The sequence below is a fragment of the Diceros bicornis genome, chromosome 30, assembly GCF_020826845.1.
Source record: "Diceros bicornis minor isolate mBicDic1 chromosome 30, mDicBic1.mat.cur, whole genome shotgun sequence".
In the NCBI taxonomy this organism is placed as follows: domain Eukaryota; kingdom Metazoa; phylum Chordata; class Mammalia; order Perissodactyla; family Rhinocerotidae; genus Diceros; species Diceros bicornis.
The window spans coordinates 11666653-11683543 of NC_080769.1; the positions used below are offsets into that span (position 1 = coordinate 11666653).

At 37.6% G+C, this 16891-nt stretch overlaps 2 protein-coding genes and 1 pseudogene across 2 annotated transcripts; all 3 read right to left on the reverse strand.

The window, feature by feature from the left end:
- Positions 1-216: 216 nt before the first annotated feature.
- Positions 217-1173, reverse strand: LOC131394465 (olfactory receptor 7G1-like). The gene has a single exon (XM_058525838.1). It carries the CDS (start codon positions 1153-1155, stop codon positions 217-219), a length of 939 nt encoding a protein of 312 aa, XP_058381821.1. The 5' UTR covers positions 1156-1173.
- A 4885-nt stretch (positions 1174-6058) lies between these two features.
- Positions 6059-6982, reverse strand: LOC131394462 (olfactory receptor 7G1-like). The gene has a single exon (XM_058525835.1). It carries the CDS (start codon positions 6980-6982, stop codon positions 6059-6061), a length of 924 nt encoding a protein of 307 aa, XP_058381818.1.
- A 7625-nt stretch (positions 6983-14607) lies between these two features.
- LOC131394464 (olfactory receptor 7G2-like) lies at positions 14608-15567 on the reverse strand (annotated as a pseudogene).
- Positions 15568-16891: the final 1324 nt, after the last annotated feature.

Sequence of the window (16891 nt, forward strand, 5' to 3'; positions counted from 1 at the left end):
CACTGAGCTTAGCGAATGGCACTCATTTTTGAAACACCACAAAGCTACAGAAACAGCAAGATAGGGTTCCACCCCAAGTTAAAGTTCACTTACCCATTACATTATCTAGTCATTTTAGAAGAAGTTGATGATGTAAGAATCAGACATTCTGGCTCACCCAGTATTTCTGTCACTTTGGTTCATTTTAGAAACCCCAGTCCAAAGCAGGTGACACAATCAAAGAAGAGAAGGTATCCTACTGATGAGTTTTCTCAAGGCTCCCTTCATGTCCTTGTTCCTCAAGCTATAGATGAAGGGGTTCATCATTTGAGGGACAACAGTGTACATCATTGAAATCACTGCAGTGTTTCTAGAAGAGTTAGTGAGAGCAGAACTAATGTAAACTCCAAAGCCTGTCCCATAGAATAAGGACACAACCAAGAGGTGAGACCCACAGGTGGAAAAAGCTTTATACTTTCCACCCACTGATGGCATTCTCAAAACAGAGGAGACTATTTGAGTATAAGAGAAAATGATTCCACACGCAGGAATACCACCAAATACACTAGTTGCAAAATATATCAGGATGTTATTGATGAGGGTATCAGAACACGCAAGCTTGATGAGCTGAACAACTTCACAGAAGAAGAGGGGGATTTCCAGGTCTGTGCAGAAGGACAGTCGCAATACCATCAGACTGTGGAGCAGGGCGTCCATAATGATTATAAACAGAGGGAGTAGAATCAGCAGCACACAGAAGTGGGAGCTCATGATGATTGTGTACCTCAGTGGGTGACAAATGGCCACATAGCGGTCATAGGCCATTACTGCAAGAAGACCACTTTCCAAACTGGCAAATACCAGCACAAAGCAGACCTGTGTAAGGCAGTCTGGATAAGTGATGCTCTGATTCTGTGTTTGGATGTTCACCAGCATCTTTGGGATTGTGGTTGTGCTTAGACAGATGTCATTAATAGACAGATTGGAGAGAAAGAAATACATGGGTGTGTGCAGACGAGAGTCAGAGCTGACGGCCAGGATGATGAGTAGGTTCCCAAGGACAGTGACCATGTACATGGACAGGAACAGGCTGAAAAGGAGGGACTGCAGTTCTGCATCCTCTGTCACTTCCATGAGAAGGAAATTTGAAGCATGTGTTTCATTCCTGGGATCCATATTGTTGATGAATCTGATGGACAAGTTGGAGTGATAAGACAGTCAAATGTGTGTTTTCTAGACCAGTAGGAGGAGGCAAAAAACGTCTTTGGAAGGGAGGGAGATTGAAAGAGGGGAATAAAAAGGATGTGTGTATGTGTATTATTCTGTTTCTTTAAAAAAGAAAACTTGAAGTTGACATAGCAGAGTGTTAACAATCAATTCTGGAAAGTGTTAACAGGTGGTCTTTTTTTTTAATTACAATATGTTGTTCTGATTATTTAAAACCTTTGGTAATTTTATAAAAAGAAACAAATAGACAAGGGAAGCAGCTTGAAGATTCCGTATGGATCCCCTGAGACCACAGAGATAATACATAGGTATGTCAAGAACTAGGAATGGGAAGATAAGGTCAGCTTTACCAAACATGCTGCCCTCTCACCACAAGATGGCAAGTAAATGTCAGAGAATTTTAAAACAGTTATCCTGTTTTAGAAGAGGCATATTTCTACTCGGGAAGAAATGGTCGTGGTCTTAGCAGAAATTGAGTACGAGATAAGTAAATGAGAGGTACTTGAGTATTGGTGCAAGGTACAATGAAATATGTGAAAAAAATATGACAGAGGGGCCGGCCCCGTGGCGTAGCAGTTAAGTGCGTGTGCTCCGCTGCTGGCAGCCTGGGTTCGGATCCCAGGCGTGCACAAACGCACTGCTTGTCAGGCCATGCTGTGGCTGCGTCCCACATACACTGGAGGAAAATTGGCACGGATGTTAGCTCAGGGCCAGTCTTCCTCAGCAAAAGGAGGAGGATTGGCATGGATGTTATCTCAGGGCTGATCTTCCACACACACACAGACAAAAAAAATATGACAGACAGCTAGGTGGCAGGACCATAGGTGACTTACATCTAATCATTTGATGTATGTACTTTCTTCACAGCTTCCCCAGGCTGAATCTGTCTTCATTTCCAAACATTGACTAAGGGACATTAAGTTACCTGGATGGCATCATAGTGGAATGATGCTTGGCAGCTGCTCTGAATGTGCCATCTCGTGTATCTGTCCTCAGGAAGGGCAGAGGGATTGAGTAAGACCTGGGCACCTGGGCAAGACGGATCACCTACCGGAGGAGGCTCAGATAAGCTACTTCTTTTCATGGGAAGGACTGTTGAATGAGGTGGTCACAGGCAGATTGCAGTCTCTGTATCCCTAGAGGTTCAATTTTCAAAGCTCCTCATTAGCCAAGCAATTTTATTGTCATTGAGATCCCAGGACAGTGGAAATTCTTAAAGACCAAGACTCTAGATGGAAGGAGTTCAGAATGGTTGCTTCCTTGACCCTATGAGACCATGTTTTCACCATCTACTTTCTCCATCTGTGCCTGCTCATCTCCATTTCAAATTCTTGCAAATATGGATACACCATTCTTCTCTAATTGGATTCCAGTTCTATTTTTAGGTCTGAATGAGGGGATCTCTATCTAATCAATGACATTGGAAAGTTCAATACCAATTTTAGGTGTGAAAATATAGTTTGTGTGGATATAAATAATATATTTAAAAATATTGTTAAGTTATTGCAAAATTGGAATGTCTCAGGAGTATTTCTGAGTCATTAATGTTTCCTGAATCTTAATTCTCACTGTGTATATTTATACAATAGATTCTAATTTATTGTCTGTGAAAATTTTGTCTCTGATCAATGCAGACAGATCTGTTACTTGTTTATTAGACTTTCATAACCATCATTTCTAATTTTTTCACAACAGTTTCAATGTACAGTTTTGTTCACAATAGGGGACTGCAGTTTGAAATTATGCAAAGAAATCATATGAATTAATAAGAAAAAGATAAATAAATGTAGAAATACCACAAACATTTTGAAAAGAGAGGGACACGGATATGCGGAAAGACTCTCAATCACACAATAATAATAGATGTGCCAATTAATGAAATAATTTTTGCAACCACTAGATTATCAATACACTTGAAGTACTGGTGATGATATAGATCATCAGGACCTTCTAATACGTAATTGGTTCAATCACTTAGGATTATTCTTTGGAACAACCCAAAGGCAGATTCATACTCCTTTACCCCCAATAATTCCATTGCAAGTATAAGACTCTCTCTCATTTCCACCAAGAGACATATATATCACAATATTCAAATATTCAGATTAATTCATAACAGCAGAAAACTAGAACAAACAAAATTTCCGTCAATATTGGACAAGATATCTATTTTGAAAAGTCACCATACATAATGTAAAAACACACAGGATTGGAAATAGTTACTGTTACGCCCAGTAACATGATTAAATCTCAAAAGTGCAATAATGAGAAAAAACAATCAAGATAAAAAATTTATACATTTTGATCAAACTTTTAACAAATTTGAAAAGAGGCAGACTATAAATTGGACAGGAACATATATTGAAGTGATAGGACAATGATATTTAAATCCTATTGCCAGTTTCATAGGGCAAATATAATCAGAACCTGACAATTTTATAGGATTCAACCCAAAAGAAGAACGTCAAAGAAAATAAGGTCAGAATTTAAGATAGTGTTTGCCTCTGGAATCAGAGAGGGTAGTGTAAGCAGAATAGCACTTATGTGGATTCTATGGGGAAGGCATTGATCTATTTTTAACACTTTGATAGATATATATGTTTTTATAATGCTACTATTCTTTCAGAACTACAGATAGATTTGATGCACTATTTAGTATATGCTATATTAAAAAGCAAAACTGAGGAAACATCTAATATCTTCCTAATTCTAAACATATTTTCCATATTCTTTTATATGGAAGTCATGCATCTCAGATTCAGAGATCATCAGAATTTCACAGAGCACTTATTAAAAATGCTCATCCAATGTAAAGATTGTTTAAAATTCTTTTAATTTTTTTACATAAATAGGTCATTCTTTGGGAAAATTTCAAATATAGTTCTGAGTGTAAAAATGAATGTATATCCCTCACAAATCTCCCAGATGTTCAAAGTCAGTAGTTCTTTCTGGAAGTCAGGGAAACCTCAGTATGAAAATAGGTCTCATGGATTATCCCTGCAGCTGTTCTGTGGACATTAGTGGAGGAAGCTCTGAACTAGCAGATACCTCAAACGCCAGGCGGGGACCTGTTTCTTAATGTGGTGCTGAAAAAAACACACCTTCAACCTCCCCTGACGAGCAGAACAGAAAGCTCTCCAGCAACTCCTTTGATTCTCGTTTGAGACCTTCACTATTTTCACCCCCTCACCCACAGAGATGATTCTAACTTGTGGCCCTGATTTTTTGTGCTTATGGGGACCATAATTCTCCCAACCTTGACAACTTTCCTTTTCTCCTCTCTTGTATTACACTCAGCATCTCCTTGTCAAAGGAAAGCAGTTCTACAGAGAATAACTGTCCTCATAAAGACGTTGCATTAGAACTCTGCACCCAATCCTCTATGACATCAATGATACAATTAATTTTATTAAATTATGTTTCTCTGTGTGGGCTTCCCCAGAGAAGTGTAAGATATACAGTAATAAAAGATGACCAAGGACAAAAATGCAAATTCAGATACATTCTTATAAATAAGCCAACAAGAATCTTAAAAGCAAATAGGATGTGAGAAGTAGATTATCAACACTTACCCTGTCTATCTAATAATTATTTATTTTATTATATTACTCAGACCAGAAAAAAGAATGGATAAATATAACAATAAAAGAAAACAGATCTAATTGCTGAAGCAAGTAGTAAAAATATGAGAGACCAATAGGATGACAAGATTTAAGAATATGTAGGCAAGGAATGGAACACAATGATAGTAGTTAAATTTTATTGAGTACTTAGTAGGTGTCAGGCGTTGTCCTAAGTGTTTGTAGTGCTTATGCAGGTGGACTTCCCAAGAGGATTTTCACTCCATATGGTCACTCTAAGGCCCTAATAGCAATCATTTTCTGCACATCAAGAATTAGATTAACTAAGTGATATACGATCCTATTCTCAGTGAAGAGATGAAATGGGATGTATTCTGGATGACTCCATGCAATGTCTAGTAACAACGGAGCCAGAGTAGGACAGTCAGATTTCTGTCCCTGGACATCATGCCTGGATATGATGCCTATATCTGTTGCAGCCGTGTAGACCCATGGGGGTAACCAGCCCAAGATATAGCCACCAAATAGAGTAGTGAATGAATTTTCCTCTACATCCGCTACCTCTGAAGTCCTTGTCAATAGTATAACTCTCTTTATTGTTTGTGTGTATTAGAATCAGCATTACTTTCTCTTACTAGAAACAAAGGCTTCCTCACTGATCAAGATCAAAAGTTTCACAATCATCTCAAACCACTTGAGATAATCAAATTATAGCAGTTGTATAGGTAATGAAACTGAGTGTTGTAAATGCTGATGGTGCCTTTGCACAGATACAGTTTTCTAGTGACCAGTCTTAGAAATTACTGAATTAGGTATGAAAGATCAGCTACTTCCATGTCTCACAGTAGGATTATTTCTGGGGTGCATTCATATGCTGCTAGCTACGGAATTGTCAGAATCATGTCTCGATGACCACAGACTTGTTTGGATCCTCTCCCTGACCCACCCAACTTCTCTACTTTTCTTCTTCTGTGAATGTTAATACAAAATCACTCAAATCTTTGCCTCAGGTTCAGCTCAATGGACCTGGCCAAAGAAACTGAACTTAGATAATGGAACTCATTTTTGAAACATCACAGAGCTATACCAACATCAAGTCAAGTTTCAACCCCAAGTTAAAATTCACCTACCCATTATGTTATCCAGTTACTTTAGAAAAACTTAGTGATGCAAGAATCAAGCATCCTGGCTCACTCAGTATTTCTGTTACTTTGAGTCATTCTAGGAACCCCAGTCCTAATCAGATGACACAATCAAGAAGAGAAGATACTTTAGATACTGATGAGTTTCCTCAAGGCTCCCTTCATGTCCCTGTTCCTCAGGCTATAGATGAAGGGGTTCAGCATTTGAGGGACAACAGTGTACATCATTGAAACCACTGCAGTGATTCTGGAAGAGTTAGTAAGAGAAGAACTAATGTACACATCAAAAGCTGTCCCATAGAATAAGGATACAACTGCAAGGTGAGACCCACAGGTGGAAAAAGCTTTATACTTTCTGCCCACTGATGGCATTCTCAAAACAGAGGTGGCAATTTGAATATAAGAGAAGATTATTCCACACAAAGGAATGCCACCAAATATGCTGGATGCAAAATATATCAGGATGTTATTGATGAGGGTATCAGAACATGCAAGCTTGATGAGCTGAACAACTTCACAGAAGAAGAGGGGGATTTCCAGGTCTGTGCAGAAGGACAGTCGCAACACCATCAGACTGTGGAGGAGGGCATCCATAATGCTAATAAACAGGGAGAGAAGAATCAGCACTCCACAGAGGTGGGGGTTCATGATGACTGTATATCTCAGTGGGTGGCAAATGGCCACATAGCGATCATGGGCCATTGCTGAAAGAAGACAACTATCCAAACCTGCAAAAGCCAGGACGAAACAGACCTGTGTGAGGCAGCCTGTATAACTGATGCTCTGATTCTGAGCTTGGATGTTCCCCAGGATCTTTGGGATAGTCGTTGTGCTTAAACAGATGTCAATAAAGGACAGATTGGAGAGAAAGAAATACATGGGGGTGTGCAGATGGGAGTCAAAGCTGACAGCCATGATGATGAGCAGGTTCCCCAGGACGGTGACCAGGTACATGGACAGGAACAAGCTGAAAACAATTGATTGCAGTTCAGGAATCTCTGTAACTTCCATGAGAAAGAATTCTAAAACACCTGTTTCATTTGTGGGTTCCATGTTGTTGATAAATCTAATGGAAAAGATGCAGTAACAAGACAATGAATTGTGTGATCCATAGACAAAGAGCAAGGGCATCACCAGAGGCAAAAATCATCTTGGGAGGGGAAGGAGGCTAATGAAGGGAAATAAAAAAGGAGTGCCTTCTGTATACCTATTTTTCTGTTACGTTTTGTAAAAACCTAAAGCTGATATAGCAAAGCATCAACTATTAATTCTCAGGAGGGTTAAGTAGTGACTGTTTTTTTTATTTTTTTTAACTTACACTATCTATGTTGCTCTGATTATTTAAAACCTTTGGTAATGTTATAATGAGAAATAGATAGAGTAGGGAGGCAGTTTGAAGATTCCCTCTGGATATCCAGTGACCTCAGAGGCAGGCTACAGAGATAATACATAGGTGTGACAAGAACTAGGAATGGGAAGATAAGGTGAACTTCACCAACCTTTCTGCCTCCCACCACCACAGAAATGCAGGGAAATTTCTATACAAGTCTCTATAAAGTCACATAGTTTTAGAAGATTCAAGTTTCTACTTAGGAGGACAATGGTCTTGGATATAGTAAAGACTGAGTATGAGATCTGTAAATAAGAGATACATGGTTATTGGTGCAAAGTATAAGGAAATGGGAAGAGGAAGACAGATAGTTAAGCACGAGGACTGTGGGTGACTTAGCTCTAGTCATCTGATGTGTGTACTGTCTTCATAGATTCCCCTGGGTGAACCTGTAGTAAAACGCCAGTCCTCATTTCCAAATATTGATTAAGGGACATTAGGTTACCTGACTGGCATCACAGTGGAACGATGCTTGACACCTCCCCTGAATGTACCATCTGTTTTGAGATCTTTCCTCAGGAAGGGCAGAGGGATTGAGTGAGACCCAAGCTCCTGGGTAAGAGGGACCATCTCTGGGAGGAGGCTCAGATGTGCTACTGCTTTTCTGGAAAAGGTCTGTTACTGAGCTGGTCACAGGTAATCACAGTCTCTGTATCCCTAGAGACTCAATTTCCAAAACTCCTCATTAGCCGAGCACTTTTATTGTCATTGAGATCCCAGGACAGTGCAAACCCTTAAAGACCAAGACTCTAGACAGCAGGAATTCAAGATGGCTGCTTCCCTGACCCTATGAGATCAGATGTACTCCATCTACTCATCTCCATTTCAAATATGTTGCAAACATGGACACACCATCTTTCTCTTATTGGATTCCAGCCTTCTTTTTTTAAGTACAAACAAAGTCGTATCTCTCTAAGCAATGACATCAGGAAGTCTGATACCAATTTTAGGTGTCAAAATATAGTATGTATGTAGATATAAATAATACATTTAAAAATATAGCCAAGTTATGGTAAAGTTAGAAAGACTCAAGTGTTGGTTTTTCTTTCCAAGAGTCACTGAATTTTTCCTGACTTAATATTCACTGTGTATATTTTATATAATAGATTTTAATGTATTCTGTGTGACAATTCTGTCTTAATCAATACAGACAGATGTTATTCCCTTTTTAGATTTTCTAAATCATCTTGTCTAATTTCATCACAATAGTTCCCATATACATTTTTATTCACTTTAGAGGATGGTGGGTGAAATTATGCTTCTTGATTTTTAATAGAGTTGTAAGAAGTTACAATGCAGGAACTGGCCCCAACCTAGTGGTTAAGTTCCACGGTTCCTGTGTGCAGACCTACTCTGCTAGTCGGCAGCCAAGCTATGGTGGTGACCCACATACGAAATAGAGGAAGATTAGCACAGATGTTAGCTCAGGGTGAATCTTCCTCAGGAAAAAAAAAAAGTTTAGAAAAAAGAAGTTACAATGTCATGGCAAAGCACTTGTGTGCAGGTATAATCTCAGTACATTTAGTTAGGTTTCACCCATTATCTAATTGGTATAGATGATACTCCACATTAATGTTAATTAAAAAATTTTCATCTTTAACGAATTAAATATTTTAATGTGTCTATCAATCTTTCCTCTATTGTTAACTGCTCCTGTATGAACTTTGTTAACGCACAATATTCTTGATACAAGATGGCACTGTAATGTCATCCTTTAACCTCATTTGCATCAGACACATGCAATAATAGATAAAGTATAAAAATTCATAGAAATATAAAATATATAAAGCCAAGGGCACAGGTAGAGGTTTGTTATTGAGAAATGTGAGTGAACACAAGAGTTGTGGACACTGCCTCAGACCATGACTGTGGACGTAGAACAATGCAAAATTTCAGAAGAGCTTCCAAGGCAGAACTGACCCAAACTACCTGAAGGTTTAGTGGCTGGATATTTTATATTCTCAAAATCACTGAACAGCAAGAATCAGTTATAAGATTGAATTTCAAGGCTAGAGGACTGTGGTTGATAAGGGCAACTGTGAATCTGCTGGTTGATAAAACATGAGCACATAAACGGAAAGAGAGAGAGGAAAAAAACTTAGCAATTAAAATGAATCTACAATTCAAAATTTAAATACCCAGGAAGAATGTAATCCTAAAATGGAGAACCTACAAAACCAAGAATCAGAACGTCAATTCATTCCAAGACAAGAATTTTAAAATAAATGTATTCTTTTTGCATGTGGCTTTTTTCACACAGCATAATGGGCCTTTGAGAATCGTACAAGTTGTTGCCTGTATCAATATCTCATTCCTCTTTATTCTATTATAATGATGTACCACAGTTTACTTATGCATTCTTTACTGAAGTACATTTGAGTTGTTTCATTTTTCATCAATTATGAATAGAGCTACTATAAGCATTTATGCACACATTGTGGTGACTTATGCGTCCATTTATACGACATTATGAAAAATACAAAATTATAAGGATGGAGAACAGATCAATGGTTCACAGAGACAAAGGAGCATGTGACTACAATGGCAACACAAGTTAGCATCCACATGTTAAAATATAAAGAACAGTATGCAAAAAGTGCATTTTACTGTATGATAATTTTAAAGATAAATTTTTAAAAGATTAAAACAGGAGTATAGATAACAGTCTAAGATGGAGAGGACATTTAAAAATAAAGATTCTGAGAGATATTGACACATCCTTATTTATAGTAGCACAATTCACAATAGTCAAGAGGTGGGAGCAACCGAAGTGTCCCTCAATGGATGAATGGATAAATAAAATACAGTTAACATATACATAATGGAACGTTAGTCTTAGAAAGGAAGGAAATTCTGTCATGTGATACAAGATGGATGAAACTTGAGAAAATTAGGTTATGAGAAACAAGCCAGTTACAAAAAGACAAATCCCACTGGTATGAAGTATCTAAAGTACTGAAATTCATAGAAACAGAAAGTAGAATGGTGGCTACCAAGGGCCAGGAAGAGGTGAAAAAAGAGACTTGTCATTTAAGGGGTATAGAATTTCAGATTCACAAGATGAAAAAGTTCTTATATTTACACTAATAAACTGTGCACTTAAAAGTCATTAAGATGGTAAATTTTATGTTATGTGTATTTTAACACAGTAAAAATATACATAAATGGATGAAATATTGCAAAATATTAACAACTATTGGATTTAGGTAGTTGGTAAATAGGTGTTCATTTTATTATTCTTTCAACTTTTATGTATGTTTGAAAATCTTCACAATAAAAAGTTGAAAAAAAAGGACATATATTGCATGATTCCTCTTATATGAAATATCTAGAGTGGGAACATTCATAGAGACAGAAAATAGACTAGAGATTGCAGGGACTGAGGAAGAGGGAGAGACTGAGGAGATGAAAAACATGTGGAAACAGATAGTGATGATTGCTGCACAATATTGTGAATATAATTATGCCACCGAATTTCACGCTTAAAAATCATTAAAATTGCAAATTTTATGTTATATATGCGAACACAATTTAAAAAATAGACTGAGCATGTAGTAGGTATTTTATTTCTGTTACAGAATTTCAATACCAACTTTTCCAAAGTAGCAAATTCAACATAGTTTTTACACATAATTATGGACCATTCATAGAAATTATGGTCCTTTTTGTTATTAATATTGTTACAGTAAGTTGTGAATTATCAGAGAAGCAAACCATGATACAATGTACTTTGTAGTTGTAATTAATAGAGTATGAGGCTTCTTTGTTACCACAGCAAACTTATTTTTAGCTGACTGGTGTGCTACAATTATTACAACGTTATATTGCTGTAGGGGTAAATACAATACCTACTGAGCAGAAGATAGAGCTGATAAAGAAATTAACATGTAATTAGACAGTTTATTGAGGAACGTAGAAATTAATTTGGATCCTGTTTCACATTGAAGGGAAAACTAAATTCCAGGAGACTTCATGCTTCAAATGTGAAAGCCAAAACTGAAAATTCTTCAGATCGAACTACTAACGGGTTTCATAAACAAAACCTATTGAGTACAAGCTATTATGTAAACTATTGAAAAACTATAACTATATTAAAATGAAGCACTTCTGTTCATTCATAGAAAAACTATAAAGAATATCCAAAGTCATACACTTAAAGAAGAAATTTACAATGCATATGACTGACTAATATCTTGATTATGTAAAGAACTCATAAAAATTAATAAGAAAAAGATAACTCAGTAGAAATACCACAAATATATATTTTATAGAAAAGAAAAAAGTGTGTGAAAAGACTTTCAACCATATAATAATAAGACATATGCCAGTTGATGAAATAATTTTTATATCCACAAAATTGTCAGTATAAATGAAAAAGTGTTGGTGATGATATGGCTCAAGAGAAACATTTAATGTGTGCATAAATTGGTTCATTCATTTAGTAAAACACTTGGGAACTACCCAAAGGAGAATACATGTTCCCTTTAACCAATAATTACATCGCAAATATAAGACTCTCTCTCATTTCTACCAGGAGACGTGCAAAAGAATATTCAAACACATTTATTCATAATAGCAAAAAAACTAGCTACAAGCACACAAAATTTCCATCAATATCATAAAGGATTTAGTTTGAAACATCACCATACACAATGCAAAAATACAGAGTATTAGAGATAAATTACTTACTACTACACTCAACAATGTGACTGAATCTCAAAAGTACAATAATGAGAAAAACAATCAGGACACAAAATTCATATATTACAATTAAACTTTTAACAAGTTGGAAAAGAGGCAAATTTCTAAATTGGAGAGGAATACATACAGGGATGATAAGACAGTTACATTTAATCTTATTGACAGTTCCTTAGGGTAAATATGATCAAATATTGACAATTTCACAGGATTCAACCTAATAAAAGAACATCAAAGAAACTGATTAATATAGAATTCAGGATTGTGTTTGTCACTGGGAAAGGAGAGAGTGATGTGGGTGGGAGATCATTCAGTTGGATTCTATGATGATAGCATTGCTTTATTTTTAACCCCAAGATGGGTATATGCACTGCTTTTATGTTACTGTTCTTTCAGAACTACACATAGATTTTATCCACTACTTCGTATATGATATTTTAACAAGTGAAACTGAGAGAAGGCCCTTCGATATTCCTAATTCTAAATATATTTTCCCATGTTCTTCTTTACGAAAGTCATGTAAGTCAGACTTCAGAGATCATCAGAATCTCACAAAATGCTTACTAAAAAATTTCATCCCTCGCATGTCTCCCCAGAGGTTCAACATCAATAGTTCTTGCTGGAGGACAAGGATATCTCCTTTGTATGAACAAAGGTCTCAGTGGTTCACCTCTGCAGCTGTTCTGTGGAGATCAATGGAGGAAGCTCTGCACTAGAAGATACCTCAAGTGCTGGGATTGGAGCTGTTTCCCAGTTATGGTGTTGAAAATAAAACCAACCTCAAACTCCACTGACGACCAGAAGGAAAAGCTCTCCAGCAATGCCTTTGATTCTCATTTGAGACCTCCACTGTTTTCACCCCCTCACTTTCAGAGATGATTCAAACTCATGGCCCTACTTTTTTGTGCTTTTGGGAAAAGTAATTCTCCTAACCCTGACACCTTTGCTTTGTTCCTCTCTTGTCTTACACTCAACATCTACTTGTCAAAGGAAAGTAGTTCTCCATAGAATAACTTTCCTGACAAACACATTAACAAGTTTTGCATTACAGCCCTAAGACTGCACCCAATCCTCTATGACATCAATAATGCAATTAATTTTATTCAATTATGTTTCTCTGTATAGACTCCACCAGAGATACGTAACAAACACAGCAGTATAAGATGACTAAGCAGAGAAGTGAAAACTCAGATACATTCTTACAAATCGATCAATAAGATTTCAAAGCAAATAAGATGCCAAAAGATTACCAACCTTTTTCCTGCCTACATAACAATTATTTATTTTATTGTATTACTCAGATCAGAAAAAGCAGCTGATAAATATAACCATAAAAGAAAAAAAATCTAATTACTGAAGCAAGTGGTAAAAATACATGAGATCAATAGGATTACAAGATTTAAGAATATAGGCAAGATATGGAACACAATCATAGTAGTTAAATTTTATTGAGTGCTTACTAGGTGCCAGGCAGTGTCCTAAGTGTTTGTAGTGCTTATGGGGGTGGACTTCCAAGCCGAAGTTTCACTCCATATGGTCAATCTAAGGTTCTTGTAGTAATCAATTTCCCCACACCAAGAATTAGGTTAAGTAGGTGGCATATGATCCTATTCTCAATGGTGATGTCTTATGGATGTCTTATGGATGATGCCATGGAAATGTCTATCATAAATAAATCTTCATTAATAGTAGGCTCAGGTAAGAACAGTCAGTTTTCTGTCTCCAGGAATCATGTCTATACATGATTGATGCCTGTACCTGTTGCAGCTTTCTGGGTTCATGAGGAGAATCATCCCTAGCTGAAGTCACTTCATGGAGGACTGAATGAATCCCTACTCTCTCACTTCTGTACATTCCCTACCTCTCAAGTTCTTGTAATGAAAGATAACTCTCTTTACAGTTTGAGTGTATCAGAGTCAGGATTTCTTTCTTTTACTAGGAACTAAGGTTGCCTCACTGATCAAGTACAAATATACCACAATCATTTCAAACCACTGAGATAATCTAATCACAGCAATTTTACAAATGATCAAGTGGAGTGTTGTGGATGCTAATCTTGCCCTGCACACGTACAATTTACCACTGTCCAGTCCTACGAATTAGTGATTTAAGGTATGAAAGATCAGCGACCATATCTCGCAGTAGGCTTAACTCTTGGGTGCAATTCACATGGCACTATCTATGGGATCAGGTAGAATCTAACCTCTGCTATGACTACAGCCTTGATTAAGTACTTTCCCCGATCTATCCACCTTCTTTCACTTCCCTTGTGCTGAGCACCTTCTTTCACTTCCCTTGTGCTGAGAACAGTCCTAAAAAAATTACTATACCAAGATCTTCTGCTTGAAATTCAGCTTCTATGAACCCTGACCAAAGAAACTTATCTTAGAGAATGGAAATCATTTGCTAAACATCACAAAACTAGACATAGAGTGCGTCAGTTTCACCCTCAGTTAAAACGCACTTAGCTGTCGTGCTGTCTATTCATTTAAGAAGAACTTGGTGATAGAGGAGTTAGGCATTCTGGATCATCAGGATTCCTTTCACTTTGACATACTCTAGTGAACCCAACCCTAATCAGATGACACAATCACAGAAAAGAAGATACCCTAACAATGAGCCTCCTCAAGGCTCCCTTCATGACCGTGTTCCTCAGGCTGTAGAAGAAGGGATTCATCATGGGAGTGACCACAGTGTACATCATTGAAGCCACCGTAGTCTTCCTGGAAGAGTTTGTCACTGCAGAACTAATGTACACTCCAAAAGCTGTCCCATAGAACAAGGTAACAACTGAAAGGTGAGTCCCACAAGTGGAAAAAGCTTTATATTTTCTGCCTAATGATGACATTCTCAAAATAGAGGAAACAATTTCAACATGAGAGAAAATGATTCCAGAAAAGGGAACACCACCAAATATGCTAGCTGCAAAATATATCAGGATGTTATTGATGAGGGTATCAGAACATGCAAGCTTGATGAGCTGAACAACTTCACAGATGAAGCGGGGGATTTCCAGGTCTGTGCAGAAGGACAGTCGCAACACCATCAGACTGTTGAGCAGGGCATCCACAATGGTAATGAAGAGTAAGAGCAGAATTAGCAAGCCACAGAGCCGAGGGTTCATCATAACTGTGTACCTCAGTGGGTGACAAATGGCCACATAGTGATCATAGGCCATTAATGCAAGGAGAAAATTTTCTCAACAAACAAAAGTCAGGACAAAGCAGATCTGGCTGAGGCAGCCTGCATAAGTGATGCTCTGATTCTGTGCTTAGATGTTCACCAGGATCTTTGGGATCGTGGTTGTGCTTAAACAGATGTCAATAAAGGACAGATTGGAGAGAAAGATATACATGGGTATGTGGAGGTGGGAGTCAGAGCTGACAGCCAGGACAATGAGCAGGTTTCCCAGGATGGTGACCAGGTACATGGACAAGAACAGGCTGAAGAGGATGGTCTTCAGTTCTGGATCCTCTGTCAGTATCATGAGAAGAAATTCTGAAAAATCTGTTTTGTTTCTGGGTTCCATGTTGCTGATGAATTTGATGGAAAAGATGTGGTCCCTAGACCAGGACCAACACTATCATCTGAGGCAAACACTATCTGAGAAGGAAAGAAATCAAATGGTGGGATGCCTTCTGTACACATGTAATTTTGTTATTTTGAAAAAAGATCTCAAGTTAATAAAGAAGTGTGGCAACAGTTATTAATTCTGGAAAAGGTTAAGGAATGATCATTTTAAATATTGCATTGTTTATGCTGCTCTGATTATTTAAACCAATTTGTAATTTTATTAGGAGAAACAGGTAGTCCAGGGAGGCAGGCTGATGACTCTATCTGGATCTGCATCTCCTTCCCCAGATACCTGACAGCATGGCAATAGAGATAATGCAAAAGTGTGTTAAAAACCAAGAATTGGAAGATATAGTGAAACTGACAAAACCTCCTCTCTGTGACCACTATAAGAATTAAGTGAATGGCAGAGAATTTTATAACAATCACCATGTTTGCAAATGAGGGTATTCCTGCTGAGAAGGAAAATGTTCTTTGCCATGGTAGAGAGAGTAGGAGACTAGCAGAATAAGGGTTGTTTGAGGATTGGAGGAAAGATAAAAGGGAACGTGTCAAGAAGACGGAAGATATGCATGAGGCAAATGGATATCTTAGCTCTAATCATCTGATGCGTGTACTCTTCTCACAGATTCCTCTGGATGACCTTGTAATAAAACACCCACCTTCATTCCCAAATTTTAACTAAGGTACATTAGTTTACCCAGACAACATCACTGTGGAATGATGCGGGACATCTCTCCTAGATATTGAATGATGCAGACTGAAGCTCTATCCTTAGGAGGAGAGGGACTGAGTGAAGCTCCAGGCTCCTGGGCATGAGGGATCATCTCTGGGAGGAGACTCTAGTGTGCTGTTTCTTTACCGGGAAAAGGCTGTTGAGTGAGGTCGTCACAGACAGACTATTTGTACTCTCTGTATCCCTGGAGGATCAATATTCAAAGCTCCTCCCTTGCTAGCCAATTTTACTGTCATTCTGATCCCAGGGCATTGCAAATCCTTAAAGACCAAGACCATAGAATGACAGAATTCAGGATGGTGAATTCCCTGATGATAAGAGGCCAAGTGTTCACCATTCAATTCTTCATCAGCTTCTGTTCACAACTATTTCACAGACCTTGCAAATGTGGACCCACTACGCTTCTCTAATTGGATTCCAGTATTATTATTATTTTAGGTACAACCAATGGCACATCTATGTAATCAATGATATCAGGAAGCCTGGTTATAATTGTAGATGTGAAATACATATATATTATTCAGCTATAAGAAGGAATGAAACCGTGGCACATGCTACAACATGG

What these genes read in the sequence shown, in the direction of transcription:
- LOC131394462 (XM_058525835.1), bottom strand. Translation starts at nt 6,982, where the DNA reads ATGGAACCCACAAATGAAACAGGTGTTTTAGAATTCTTTCTCATGGAA.
- LOC131394465 (XM_058525838.1), bottom strand. Translation starts at nt 1,155, where the DNA reads ATGGATCCCAGGAATGAAACACATGCTTCAAATTTCCTTCTCATGGAA.